The sequence below is a fragment of the Vulpes lagopus genome, chromosome 3 (assembly GCF_018345385.1).
Source record: "Vulpes lagopus strain Blue_001 chromosome 3, ASM1834538v1, whole genome shotgun sequence".
NCBI lineage: Eukaryota > Metazoa > Chordata > Mammalia > Carnivora > Canidae > Vulpes > Vulpes lagopus.
The window spans coordinates 100,024,712-100,039,461 of NC_054826.1; the positions used below are offsets into that span (position 1 = coordinate 100,024,712).

Sequence of the window (14,750 nt, forward strand, 5' to 3'; positions counted from 1 at the left end):
AGGAGTCAGGAGGCATCATTTGTCACCGCAGCCCCAAGAGTTCCAGACTAGACATAATCTTTGACGCGGCCTGCTGAGGCCTGAGCTATGTCCCAGCCCCAGCGAGCCCATCCTACAGGTGGAAAAGCGCGGTGAAATTAATCAGTAGGCTTCCAGCGCCGCGCAAAGGAAGCCAGAGGAGCTTCCCGTCCTGCGCGCTGGCTGGTGGAGCTCGAAGCCCAATCAGCGTCCAGCTGTGGGCGCGGCCGCCCGGCTCCAGGTCCGAGGGCGGTCGCGGGGCCCGGGGGCGGGGCCCGGGGGACGGGGCGGGCCTCCCTCCACGCGGGCGGGCCGGGCCGCCAGGTGGCGCCCTCCCGAGAGCCGGCCCTCGCCACGGCCCTCGCTTGGCCCCTGCGGGCCGCCGTCGCCGCGCTCGGCATTCCGCCGCCGTTCGGCTCCGCGGCGTCGGGCTCCCGCTGCCCTCGGTGGCGCCGCAGTCGCACAGCCGGGCGCCCGCTGGCCGGCGGCGGCGGCGATGGCCCCCTAAGCAGGCCCGAGCGGGAGCCGCAGGCGGGCGGGCGCCGGGGTCGGCGGGCAGAGGCCGGGTTGCGGCCTCTTTGTCTCGGCGGCGGCGGGCGCGCCCGCGGGGCCCGGGGCGGAAGTCCCGACGCGCTCCGGGCGCCCCGGGCCGCGGCGGCCGCACCATGAGCGACATCCGCCACTCGCTGCTGCGCCGCGACGCGCTGAGCGCTGCCAAGGAGGTGTTGTACCACCTGGACATCTACTTCAGCAGCCAGCTGCAGAGCGCGCCGCTGCCCATCGTGGACAAGGGCCCCGTGGAGCTGCTCGAGGAGTTCGTGTTCCAGGTGCCCAAGGAGCGCGGCGCGCAGCCCAAGGTGCGGCGGGCGTCCGCGAGAAGGAGACTCTCGCTCCCTCTTCCGCCCCTCGCGGTGACAAGCGTTTGCCAAGCACAGACCCTCTTGGTCTGAGCGGCTCCGTTCTCGCCCGTGGCCGGGCTCCTTCGCAGCAGCCCCAGCGCACCTGCTCTGGCTTCCTGAGCATTGCTCAGCTGGGTGCGACAGCCCGGCCTCAGTGGTGCTGCGGGAAGAGACGTTAAAGGCCTGTAATCGAGTCTCAAACCTGTGTAGGTCGTCCTGAGCGCCCCAGGGTGATGTAGAATTCCGTAGTGACATCTGAGAGTAGCAGAGTTCTTCTCCCCTGGGACTCGGGCTGTAGAGGAGTGAACAGTTCCCTGGGGAAAAGAGAGTCGTTCCTGTTTTCTTGCCTTAAGAATTCACGCGCAGGTTAAAGCTTAATTTCTTATCGCTTCTCTCCCATTTGTTTTACAGAGGTTGAATTCACTTCAGGAGCTCCAGCTTCTCGAAATCATGTGCAATTACTTCCAGGAACAAACCAAGGACTCTGTCCGGCAGATTATTTTCTCATCCCTTTTCAGCCCCCAAGGGAACAAGGCTGATGACAGCCGGATGAGCTTGTTGGGAAAACTGGTCTCCATGGCAGTGGCTGTGTGTCGAATCCCAGTGTTGGAGTGTGCGGCCTCCTGGCTCCAGGTATTTCTCCAGAAGTAGCCTTCTTCTCCTCTTCCTTCTCCTTCTTCTTTTTTTTTTTTTTTTTAAGATTTTATTTATTTATTCATGAGACAGAGAGAGAAAGGCAGAGACACAGAGGGAGAAGCAGGCTCCATGCAGGGAGCCTGATGTGGGACTGGATCCCTGGACTCCAGGATCAGGCCCTGGGAGGAAGGCAGGTGCTAACTGCTGAGCCACCCAGGAATCCCCGAAATAGCCTTCTTCTAAGAGTCTGAAGAGGAGTTTAGTGTCAGGAATTCTTCCCTTAATTGGGTTTCAGGTGAGGCTTTTCCTGTGTGTTATCTCCTTGCTGTCACTACCCTGTGTGCTGCTACCCTACATCTGCAGTTGCATGCGGGTGGTAACCATTCCTGACAAAACCGTAGTTTGTAATGGTAAATGGATTTTAAAAATAAAAAAAAAGTTCATCTCCGGGACAAGTGAAAAATTCTTTTCCTTAGCTGGAAATAAGGTAGTATTTTGAAAATAGTTATGCATGTTGTGGCCTTAAAGTTCAGTTTGTTTGTTTTTAAGATTATTGTTATTTTTAAAATTTTATTTACTTATGATAGTCACACAGAGACAGAGAGAGAGGCAGAGACATAGGCAGAGGGAGAAGCAGGCTCCATGCAGGGAGCCCGACGTGGGATTCGATCCCAGATCTCCAGGATCGTCCCCTGGGCCAAAGGCAGGCGCTAAACCACTGCGCCACCCAGGGATCCCTGTTTTTAAGATTATTGTAAATCAAATTATATACAATTAGGTCAGTAAGCATGTGAATTGTTCTGCATTGTCCCGGGGTGACATTACAAAGATCATGGCTCTTCTAATGGTTATGGATGTCAGAACCTGCTAGTGTGTTTTTAAATATCAAAGAATATCAGAAGATTTTGTGTTAGAGGGTATTTGAAAAGATTTTGTTTTGCTTTTTTTATTACTCAGAGTCTTTTCAAAAATTGGTAATTGGAGTAGTGATTAACTCAGAATTCGAATTAACATGATTCTCAACTAAGCTGACAGAATTTGCCATATCCATTTTCACAAACCTGCTTCATTCTCAAGTACTTGAAGTTATTTAGTGTTGGGTTTTGTTTCCCAATTAATGTAGACGTTTTCCTTGAAAACTGTTTATTCTCACAATGTGGCTAGAAAGATACGTTGTCCTTTGCGTCACACAGGTAAGTCTTGGTGGAATCTGTACCTTAATTCTCACCAGTCCGATCTCAGGGGCATCTGAATTGATCGTGTGTGCTGTATTTAATGTCACAATTACCTCTATCCGCTGATCACCTAGTATAGTCAGGCTTAGCATCTTGTAATTCATCACATGATTTCCCATTTCTCTCTCCTGATGCTGTTGTGCTGGCTTTTTGGCAAAAAGCAGATGTCAGTGACAAGAAAGGGTCACAGTGGTTTGAATCAGGATTTGCCCCATCGAGGCAAGAGGCTGCAGCTTCCTGCTAGGGAAGGCAGGGGATGGTAGTTTGTGGTTGTGGGAGCAGATCTGAGCCCGAGGGAACAATCTGGCCTGCTGTCTCCTTGCAGCTTCCCCCCAGTAGGCCACCCAGGGGCCCTGGAACTGGAGCATCCTGAGCAGCTGTTGAATGTGGCAGTAGCTACAGATTGGCCTCTGAGTGGGAAGGAAAAAGGCAGGGGAGGGTGGTAAGGTAGGATTTGAAAATATTACGGAAATCTGTAAAGGAGGATCATAAGAGAGAGAGAGAAAGTGAAGAAGCATTGCTCTAGAATCACATGAGCACTCACAAACACTCGGCAAGCTCGGCAAGCTCGGCAAGCTCTTTAAAGTGCTTGAACAGCAACTGTTCATTTCTACCTTTGGAGTCTCACCTATAGGGTCACAAAAGTTATCATTTCCTCACCTGAAGTTAGAAGCGATCTTTCCTAAGTGAACTTCAGAGCAAGAGTCCGCAGGCCTTTTATGGAAAGGGTAAGACAGTAAATATTTTAGGCTCTGTGGATCATATGGTCTGCGTCAAAACCAGTCAGCTCTGCCTTTGTAGTGTAGGAGCAGCCTTACACAATAGCAAACAGATGAGCAGATCCATGTTTCAGCAGAAGTTTATTTACAGCAACAGGTGTCAGGATGGATTTGGTCTGTGGGCTTAGGTTGGCTGAGCTCTATGTCAAATAAGCTCTGAACATCTTTTTGCCCCCCTCTTGGAAAGTGATTTTCCCAGGTCTGGTGGTCTCCACCACATGTACATAGTTGTCTACTAGCTCACGACACTTGTAGTTATGTGGACTGTGGCTTCTTTCCAGCGGACGCCTGTGGTCTACTGTGTGAGGTTAGCCAGGGCCCTCGTGGATGACTACTGCTGTCTGGTGCCGGGATCCGTGCAGACGCTGAAGCAGATACTCAGTGCCAGCCCTCGCTTCTGCTGCCAGTTCATAACTTCTGTCACCGCACTGTATGACCTGTCATCAGGTAAATTTGAAACAGGCTGTGGCTGTTAAAGCAGCTCAGTTGATTGTCATTTTTATTTCCACCAAACACCTAGGCAAAATGTCCAGTAGAAGTGTTGGCTTTTTTTTTTCCCCCTCTGAAATGTGTGTTTTCTTTTAGGCTGAAAAGCGAAAGGAAGGGACCACCTGGACTTCTGGAATTTGCCAGCAGGGAGCTTTCCTTAGTGACTCCCACTTGCCAAACTCAGTAATGGTCCGAGTGGCAGACAGCCTAAAAATGCTGGCGACTACAAAAAAAAAAAAAAAATGCTGGCAAATGATGTCTGGGGAAGACATGGCTCTCTCCCTGGATGACTTGCTTTTTCTGATCCATCACTTTTTATTTTAGAAAATATCAAAACTTCGCAAAGTGGCAAGATTATTATAAGTTTGCAAGACTCTCACCTAGATTCACCACCTGTTAACACTTACCATGTTCTCTCTTTCCCTTCCTCTCTTTCTCTCCCCCTCTCTCACACATACTTGAAAGTGTTTGGTTTTCCTGAATTTTTGAGAGTTTGTTATCAATGTCATATATCAAGGACTTAAGCACATATGTATCTCTCTTGCAAAAATGAGCATTCCCTTAGTAACCATGATACCATTATCACACCCAAGAAATTAAATATGGAGGGAATACCATTATCTCTTATATAGACCAGATTCAGATTTCCCTAATTATCTCAATAATGTCTTTTATAGCCCTGCCGCCCCTTGAAGGGTCAGGAGAATTCAGGATCCCATCAGGGTTCATACGTTATACATAGTTGTTATGTCACTTTGGTCTTTTTAAATCTTGAACAGATAAAGCATTAAAAAAATTTTCTTATGACATTGATGTTTTTGAAGAGCTCAGGCCAGTTGTTTTGCAGAATGTCCCTCAATTTAGATTATCTGATGTTTCCTTATGTAAAATTTGGGTTAAACATTTTTGGCAACAATCCTGCCTAGGTGTGTCCTGGGCATATTGTACTGGGAGGCATGTGTGGCGCTTCTACCGTGGTGACATTTTTTTTTCTTTTTTCTTTTTTTTTCCTGGTGACATTTTTAAAGCTTTCTTAGGAAGATGCCTGGCGAAGTCCTTAGGCAGCCAGTAGATGGCATTTGACTTCAACTGGGAGAAGCCCTTGTCCCCATCCCTGTCCAGCATCAGAGCACTCTAGTCAGGTCTTTTTTGCAGGCTCCCAATAAAACCAATACAGGTTGACTAGCTCTGGTCGAATTAGAATGGGAGTCTCAGACCTACACTGACTAGGCTCTGCTGTGTACTTACCTCCCCCAGAGGTGGGTGCTAAGGAACATGGATTGACAAGGTTTCATGAAGCACTGCATCCTTTTACATCTGTGTCCTTGTGTGAACCCCACAGTCCATTTGGCCCGTGGGCAGGGACTCTGGGCCTGGATTTCCACATGGGGAGGTTTCAGACCTCACCACGGTAGGCACTTTTTCTGCAGAGCCAGACTCAAAGCCTGCATTTCTATTTCAGATTCCTCCTTTGCTCTCGGTTCTTGCCACTCAGAGGGCTGACAGTCTCTTATTCTGGTCTGATGGCTAAATCAGCAGCAGGAGAGCCTTCAACATTTCCAGTTTTGTTCACTCCAGCAGCACCATGATTATACTTGTCCTTTTATTTGTACTTTTTTTCCCCTTACTGTTCAATTTTTTATTTCTCTTAAGAAAGTCCGTGTGGGCAGTATGAACATAGAAGTGCGTGTCATAGTCATGTGTACTTTTAAACTGTCACTGTCCCAGTGGTGTGCCCCTGGGCTGGGAGGCAGGTCTTGTGAGTAGTACTCTGCTGCTAGAGTGGGCTTTTCCCTGGCACTCTTCTGTAAAGGCTTCCTCAGAGCTGTTAATAGCTGGGAACAGTAGTTGGGCCCTTTGTTTTCCCAAAGGAAAGATTTAATTAAACCATTGTACAGCATCATGGTTGCTTTTCCAAGCCATCCATTATTCCAGACCAACAAGGATGGGAATTGCCCTTCACATGGGGGACAGATTAGACAGTGTGGAAAAGGAAGTCATGTTTAGAGAATACGAGCATTCTAGAATGGATATGAGACATGGTATTTTTCTCTTAAGCCAGTTTGCCAGTCTAACGTGTTGGTGATTGTTTTGCAACCATTGTATGGAGGTATGATCAGCATGCAAAAAGCTATACATCTTTAATGTATACAACTTGGTGAGTTTGGAGATAGGGAGGTCACCAGGCACACAGTGGTGGCCCTAGAGGAGGGACTGGAGTCCACAGTCAGAATGGTGACCGATGCTGCTCTTGGGAGCTTCTGGTAACAGGAGAGCATTCCTGGGCCATCTGTACCTTCAAAACTACAAGGTGGAAGAAGCTCACCTAAGGAGACAGAACCTCCTCTTGCCCGAATGGTGCAGAGAACTTGCGTCTTTGAGTAGGAAGGTCATGGAGGTAACTTATAACTTGCTCAAGTACACTCGCTCACTTTATGCACCGGGCACACACGTACACACAGCTTTCAGGCTCTTAGAGATGCCTCGGCTTAGATGTGTGTGGGTGTCGGGGGGTGGTAGTGTGCTGGACGAGTAGGTATGAGACTGGCAATCATCAGACAGAAACCTCTCAAGGGTTCAAGGGGCCAGACACAGGGTCTCCCACTGCTTATTGTGCCAAGTGAAGGAGGACAACTGCTACCTATTGTCCTCATTTATATAACAAGGGCAGGGCGAGGTTGAACACATGAGTAGGTAGGCATGATCTCCGGAAGAAGGGGCATGTCTCTGGAGGAGGAGTCTCGGTCAATATGTGTCTCACCCCACACTCTCCTGTCTCTTACTTGGCTTTGGCCTCAGCATCCTGGAAGGACCCTGTCACCCTTAGCTCTGTGTGAGCTGAGAGCTGCACAGCTCCAGAGACAGGAGGCTGGGGACCCATTCCCATGCTCACAGACAAGGGCTTTGTGTGCCACTCCCAGGATGGGCAGTGCAGTTGAGTGGTTCAGAGCCAAGCCATCTGGGCCCAGATCTGGGCCCACCACACACTTCTAATGAGTCCCAGGGGAGTGACTTGATATCACCAAGCCTCCTCCTTCCTATAATAGGTGGGTTATGTGAGGAGTGAGTTAATCTGTGTAAAGGATGTAGATTGGGGCCTAGAAAATAGTAAGCCCAAAATAAAGGTCAGCATTTATTTTAATTATTGTTCTCTGTCTAGGCTGTAGAATGTACCAGGTCCAGGGTCACAGGAGGTCAGTCTTCACTTAGACACGGATTCCAGATTTGGGGCTTAGATGGTTCTTGGTGGCTGACTGACCCCTCACCACTCTCAGAGCTGCTCTGAGCAGAGGCCACTGTAGCCATCACTGCCACAGAGGAGCCACCTGCCCAGGGACAAACCCTACTCTCTGGAAGGGGCTGAGGTGGGGTAGCAGTTTGGGGTATAAAGAGTGTGGGAGTTTATTTAAATTGACCCATGGGACAAGTTAAGGCGTGATGGAGTTCTAGGTAGTTGTTTATTTAACAAATAAGTTGTTGAGCCCACTGTGGCTAGACAGTCCTGGCTCTAAGATGAGAGTCCCAGCCCTCAAGGTGTTGGGGGGGTGTTCTGGGAAAGGGGGTGGAAGATAGGTAAACAAAGGTAAACAAAATGCGTAGTCTGTGTGTCAGGTGCTGCGTACTGTGCCCTCGGGCCCATCTCCCTGACATCTGCCTCTATCATGGGGGCTGCAGACACTTCTGACTTAAAGTGTTTCTGTTGGCAGATGACCTCATCCCACCATTGGATTTGCTCGAAATGATTGTCAGCTGGATTTTTGAGGACCCAAGGTTGATTCTCATCACTTTTTTAAATACTCCGATTGCTGCCAATCTCCCCATAGGATTTTTAGAGCTCACCCCACTCACTGGATTGATCCGCTGGTGTGTGAAGGCCCCTCTGGCTTATAAAAGGAAGAAGAAGCCCTCCTTATCTAATGGCCACGTCACTCCCAAAGTTCCAAAGGACTCTGGAGGGATGGACAGAGACTCCCACCTCTTGTACTCAAAACTCCACCTCAGCGTCCTGCAGGTCCTTATGGTGGTCCAGGTGCACTTAACTGAGAAGAATCTGTATGGGCGCCTGGGGCTCATCCTGTTTGACCACATGGTCCCCCTGGTAGAGGAGATTAACAGGCTGGCGGATGAACTGAACCCCCTCAACGCCTCCCAGGAGATCGAGCTCTCCCTGGACCGGCTGGCGCAGGCTCTGCAAGTAGCCATGGCTTCCGGGGCCCTGCTGTGCACGAGAGGTGGGTGACTCCCTGGCCTGGGCCCTCTGGGGGGCAGGGCTGCCACCACCCCCTGCCAGAAGGAAGACAGGGAGTCCTGGCCACGCATCATCCTCTGCTCTTTCAGGACTCCTTTCCTCTTAGCACAGGATACCAGGGCAAAGTCACAGAGCGTGCCCAGGGAGACACTGGCCATGCAGTCTGTGTCTCTCCCAGCCCCTTTGCCCAGGACCCGGGACTCCTTAAGAATCAGAATAACACCTTACTGGGCAGCCCCAGTGGCGCAGCAGTTTAGTGCTGCCTGCAGCCCAGGGCGTGATCCTGGAGACCCTGGATTGAGTCCCACATCAGGCTCTCTGCAAGGAGCGTGCTTCTCCCTCTGCCTGTGTCTCTGCCTCTCTCTCTCTCTCTCTCTGCATCTCTATGAATAAATAAAATCTTAAAAGCAAAACAAAACAAAACAAAAAAAACCACCTTACCATCTTTCCTTGTAGAAAATCTTTTCTTTTTTGTTAAAGATTTTATTTATTTATTTATTTATTCATTCATTCATTCATTCATTTATTTGACAACACAAGCAGGGGTAGAGGCAGGCAGAGGGAGAGGGAGAAGCAGGCTCCCCGCTGAACAAGGAGCCTGACATAGGGCTCAACCCCAGGACCCCAGGATCATGACCTGAGCCAAAAGCAGATGTTTGACTGAGCCTTTCAGGCGCCTTGAACCTTTTCCTTTTCTGCAGTACATAGTACACAGGTTCAATCAAGTGCATGAAGCATTTCCAGCACCTGTTTCCAGGGTCCATAATTCTCTGGCACTTCAGTGCTAGAGCACTCTCTGTGTTTCATCGCACCTGTGCTTTAGTGACTGTGAGCTCCCAGATGTTGCCAGTGACCCCAGGCGGCAGTCACTCTGATGCGTGATGCGTTTGAGCATCTGATCTGCTCAGTGAGAGCCCTGCCTCTGGGCCTTTTCACAGCCATGGGTGTGAAAACCATGGTTCCTGGTAGACCTGCCCCCCTTCCTGAGTCATGTATTCTGTTTGGACCTAATTTTTGTTTTTGTTTTTTAAGATTTTATTTATTTAGCCATGAGAGACGCAGAGAGAGAGGCAGAGACACAAGCAGAGGGATAAGCAGGTTCCATGCAGGGAACCCAATGTGGGACTCGATCCCGGGTGTCCAGGATCAGGCCCTGGGCTGAAGGCGACACTAAACCGCTGAGCCACCGGGCTGCCCTGGACCTAGTTGTTAAAAAGCAAGAATTGAAGGAAGAGAGAACATGGTTTCTAAGTGACGTTAGGAAAATATAGTTAAGGCACTATTGCTGTCTTGTCAACATCCTTGAAAAGAACTCAGTGAACGTTTCATCTTGTCTCCAGTCTGTTCCTTATGATATATCTCCTTGATTTCAGATGACCTGAGAACCTTGTGCTCCAGGCTGCCTCATAATAAGTAAGTGCCCTCTCAAAGACTTCGGGCTGGGCTGAGCTTCGGGTGGACCCCTCGTCCTGGCCTCCTTGGGTAGAGCTGGTCTGTAGGGTCTAGAGCATCTGTATGTAAGGAGCCCCCTAAGGATCTAATGATGAGTGGGAGGTATGATAGCATGACCCACATGAGAGAAAGCCCAAGTGGAGAGTAATTCAAACAGATAAAGCCACCTTGCCTGGGAGTCAAGGAAAGAAACAGGAGTAAGCTCAGAGTCACTTACCCCTCACTAAATTAGCATATGTGTTTCCTGGTGACTTTTGATGTTTGTGCACACATATTGTTGGTGACAATGTGGGTGGCACAGGCCTTTGGTAAACACTGCAGAGCCATGGCCCCAGGGCATAGCGTGTCAGTTAGGATTTGTTGATGGGTGACCCTGAGTGGGTCATAAGCATGGTTCTAACTGGTTTTCTGTGATGCTTGGGCAATAGCTCCACCTGTCTATGAGCCTCGGTTTCAGCCCTTGTAAAACTGGGGGACATTTTCCTCTGTCATAGGGTCGTAGTGAGGATTAAATGAGGTGGTATTTGTAACCTTCCAGCCTAGTCCCCGGCATGTGGGATTCTGACCTTAAATGGTGCTTATTGTCATCATTTGAGGGAAGCAATATGAATAGTGGGGAGGAGTCCAGGCTGGCTGCTTGCTCTCTGTATGACCGTGGGCAAGTTCCATATCTTCCACTGCCTTGTTTTGTCTGCAAAATCAAGAAAATAATAATACCTGCTTCATCCCCCTGCCTCTCTCGCCCCACCCAGAGGATTTTGTGAGGATTAAAATAGAAACACAGCACTTAGGATAGGACTTGGTGTGTAGTGTCTAAGAAGTATTAGCTGCTGTGCAGCATACTATTATTTTCATAATGTAGGAACGTCACTTAATTTCCTCCGGACTCTAAGAAGCAAAAGCTGTATGTGCAAAAACGTTTCAGGCAAATGCAGTATTAGTAGCAAAAAACTGGAAGCAACCTCATGACCCTCAAGTATGGGGATACTTAGTAAGTTAGTAGTGATACATTAACAGAACAGAAATTATGTATCCACTAAAAATAGTAATTGTGACACGGAGGTGAGAAAGCATCTGTAGCCGAGGGCACAGCTCTATCCTGCACAGGGACAGAAGACAATCCAGTGATGTTGGTAGGATTACTAACATCCTTTCTTCAGAGGGTCATGTTGGCCTTTATCAGGGACAGAGGCACTGGGGCTCCAGGGCTGGCATTGGCCAGCAGTGTGGACAGAGTGGGAGCCAGCTACCAGGCTCCACCACAGTAGGGGTGCTTTCAACTGCCCAGGGTCTGGCCCACCAACTCTGCTGGGTCAGTGAGTCTGGGCACATGTAGCAGGCTGATAACACACATAACTGGAGGCCAGAGGGTTGGCCAGGTGCCAGCTTGTGGGCTGACAGCAAGAGTATTTGCTGCCCAGGGACTGCGTGCTCCTGTGTGCTTAGGGATCTTGGTACCAGGCCCTGCTGTGGGAAGGTGGCTTCGATCAGGTGTCTGGGCAGATACAAAAACCAAATAGGTGGAGTGTGCTGGCTCCCAGTGGAACAAAATGATCCTGCTCAACAGAATGGACGCCTGTCCCTCAGGAGCCCACACTGTTCCTTTACCCCCCCGCCCGGGGCTCTAGGAAAATCACCTGGCATCTGATGAGTGTGTTAGTATAAGTGGGCATCTTTCTGCTCCTCTTGCAGTAATCTCTTAGTAATATTTCACTTCTTTGTGCTCAGCCATTGTTTAGTGTGAATGTTTCAGGGCGTCAACGCAGTGATTGGGTGTAGATCCCTTATTTTCTGAGCAGTGTGGCTACTGGTCCCCATTGGAATCCCAGTGGAACTGCCTCACACCCTGTGTTGGGCCCTGCCCTCCTGACACGTGTGTCCCAAAACCCAGCCTCCCAGGGCAGCCTGGCATTAGTGCGGGGAAGAACAGGACGTGTGGTCACTTGGAAAACTTCTCTGACTTCAGATAGTCTCTGTTCTTTTTATTGCTTTCCGAAGAGACTGGAAATTTCTTGAAACTCCTTTTGTCTCTGGCAGGGTATGTAGGTTCAAACAAACATAGGACTTACATTTTGTTTCTGTAATACCCTCCTTAGGTTTATTTCTGTGTTTGCTTATTTTGAGTGAATTTCTCATCCCAGGTTATAGAAAAGTAGTAACATAAATGAAAAGGGGCTCCGAAGAGTTTTGGGCCGTGAGAGGGCAGCAGCTTTCTTCGTGCCTTCAGTTAATCTTTTGAGCCCCTCCTGTGGGCACCAGGCTTTGTACTGGGGGGAAGGGGTCAGTCTGCAGAAGGCTTAGCTCCCACCCTCAGAGCTCCAGGTAGGCATCGACAGGAGCCAGGGCCAAGTGCCTGGGGTTGTTCCTGGACCAAGCAACACAGGTTGCAGAGAAGGTATGGCTTCGTGGGATGAGGAAGTCCTGAGGGTAAATGATGGGTATGAACAGGACCAGGCAGACAGATCTGGTGATGTGGAGAGACCAGATTAGATGCTGTGGAGATTAGAAACCAGCTCAAGCCATGGCCCTGGGGTGTGGCCAGAAGAGGAAGAGCAGAGCCATAGTGTCTGCAGCTGAGGGCCAAGGGAGGGAGGGGAGAGGCAGGGCTGGGAAAGGAAACCTCAGTCCTAAAGAGGAAAGGGCCCAAGGGCCCAAGAAGTTTCTCTGATTTTTTTTTAATTTTTATTTATTTATGATAGAGAGAGAGAGAGAGAGAGAGAGAGAGAGGCAGAGACACAGGCAGAGGGAGAAGCAGGCTCCATGCACCGGGAGCCCGACGTGGGATTCGATCCGGGGTCTCCAGGATCGCGCCCTGGGCCAAAGGCAGGCGCCAAACCGCTGCGCCACCCAGGGATCCCAAGTTTCTCTGATTAAGGCGTGATTGGGTATTTGGGATTGACTGCAGGATGTGGGTGCACTAAGGCCTAGGAGGGCTGTCAGTGGTGGGAAAGGTAGGAATCTCTGCTGATCTTTCTGGGAGGGAACGTAGAGGTTTGTCAAGGACGAGACCAATCAGAGAGAACTCTTCAGGGAGTTTCAAAAGGGACCAATATTGGAAACTGAGAGGGATACCAGAAGGGAGGCCGAGCCTGTGGATATTCCAAACCACAGAGAGGGGGCACAGGCCCAAGAAGGTGCCTGGCACCCCTGGCTTGGAGCAGTTGTGGGTGGAAGGGAGGAGTGACAGGGTCGTGAGGTGGTTTGTGGAGACCCAGAGGTGGTATGATGTGTAGGGCTGGAGTGTGGGTGCAGACGACTGTCACCCCTGCAGTGAAGAAGCAATAAAGAGGAGGGTTGGAAGCTCTGCAGAGAGGGAACGGGTAAGGGCCGGGTCCAGGCCTGCGCCATCAGGAGGGCAGGGCCCTATACCATGCTCACATGAGAGTCTCTGGAAGGCCAGCTTTCACGTGGCTGTGCTTGGAATTTGGCAGGGACTCAATCATGACGAGTGACGCTGAGAACACTGTGGCCTGCCATCCTACTTGCTGCAGTGTCTGGGTCATGACCTCTTAACTGTAGACAGTTGGGAGTGAAGCAGAGGTGTAGGGGTGCCCAGGCCACCACACTGAAGCTGTGCCCAGAGCGTCCTGAGGCTGTAAGCCTGAGTGCAGACCCTTCCTCCACAGTCCTGCCACTGGAGCCCTTGGGCACCTGCCGTGTGGTTTCCTCGGGTCCCTCCCTCTCTGTTGTTGCCCACAGGATCCTGCTTTTCCTATTGCCAGCTGCTCCTCTCTCCTCTGTCCGGGACCAATTTCAATCCTGCCACCCCCAGGTCATCCATAGCCACAAGCCACCCCTATTCTACCCCAGGTTGACAGATTTCCCCCTCTGGAAACCGCATGTTCTGTGCCTCTGTGGGGCACCTCTCCTGGTGCATGTGTGAGGCCCCACCGTGCCCAGGCCTTCTCTACTGTCCTCAGGGTGCTGCCTCCACAAGTAGACAGGCCAGCCCAGTCACCCCGGCCTAACCCTTGTGCTTGTATTTGCAGCCTGCTCCAGCTGGTGATCTCGGGCCCTGTGCAGCAGGCACCACATGCGGCGCTCCCCCCAGGCTTCTACCCCCACATCCACACGCCCCCGCTGGGCTACGGGGCCGTGCCGGCCCACCCTGCCGCCCATCCTGCCCTGCCCACACACCCAGGGCACACCTTCATCTCGGGCATGACATTCCCGTTCAGGCCCATTCGCTAGGCCGATCCCGTGTGCAACTGAGGGGCAGTGTGCCTTCTGTGTGGGCCGGAGGAAGCCTTTCAGAGAAGGGGGCAGCCATCCCGCAGAAGAGGACCTCGTGGGGCAGGTGGTGGCCCCTCGTTGCCCTGGCAGGACTGTCTTGGTGCCGAAGTTGTGCAGCGTTGCAGTCGGGGGGCCTCCCATGGGGTCACATTTGCAGAAGTCCACGTGGGATCGATGAAAGGAGGAGTGGGCAGCGCCTGATGAGGGCTTGGGAGGCCTGCGGACACACCGACTCCACAAGCCAGTATCTGTGTGTCGTTTCAGACATGCAGGGAGCCCGTGCTGCCCCGAGCACAGCTGTGATAAGCAGCATTTGCAAGGCCCTTTGGCATCTCCGTACGTGAATGTGACGGGGCCCCTGCCACCCGGGTTCCCGGGGAGCTCCGTGAGCTCGAGGCTGGGCCTGGGCGCTTGGCGCTGGCTGGGGAACTGGGCAGGGACCTGCAAGAGGACCGCCCATCCCCGCCGAGGAGCTCCTCTGTTTTATCGGGGTCTAAATTTTCCTTTCGTATGTTCAAATAAATTTTTTCTAAACAGCTTTATAGACTTTATGGACTGTATTTTTAAAATGTAGTCATTGTGAGTGGCAGTGGTTTCCTTGTGGGTCTGCAGTGATGGGGTTAGAAGATTGAATAATAATTTTAGGCACTTTTTTTAACAGAAATGCTACTGACAACACATCTCCTCTGCCCTGTGCTGCCCCGAGGGTCTGTCTGCTTCCCTCCATTTTTTTGCTGGCACTCAATGGAAGGTATCGGCT

At 50.9% G+C, this 14,750-nt stretch overlaps 1 protein-coding gene across 1 annotated transcript; it reads left to right on the forward strand.

Annotated features, from left to right (window-relative positions):
• The first annotated feature begins 408 nt into the window (after positions 1 to 408).
• C3H7orf26 (chromosome 3 C7orf26 homolog) lies at positions 409 to 14,528 on the forward strand. The gene is made up of 6 exons (XM_041750348.1): positions 409 to 875; positions 1,329 to 1,550; positions 3,849 to 4,014; positions 7,764 to 8,288; positions 9,679 to 9,718; positions 13,747 to 14,528. Exons 1-6 carry the CDS (start codon positions 684 to 686, stop codon positions 13,946 to 13,948), a joined length of 1,347 nt encoding a protein of 448 aa, XP_041606282.1. The 5' UTR covers positions 409 to 683; the 3' UTR covers positions 13,949 to 14,528.
• Positions 14,529 to 14,750: the final 222 nt, after the last annotated feature.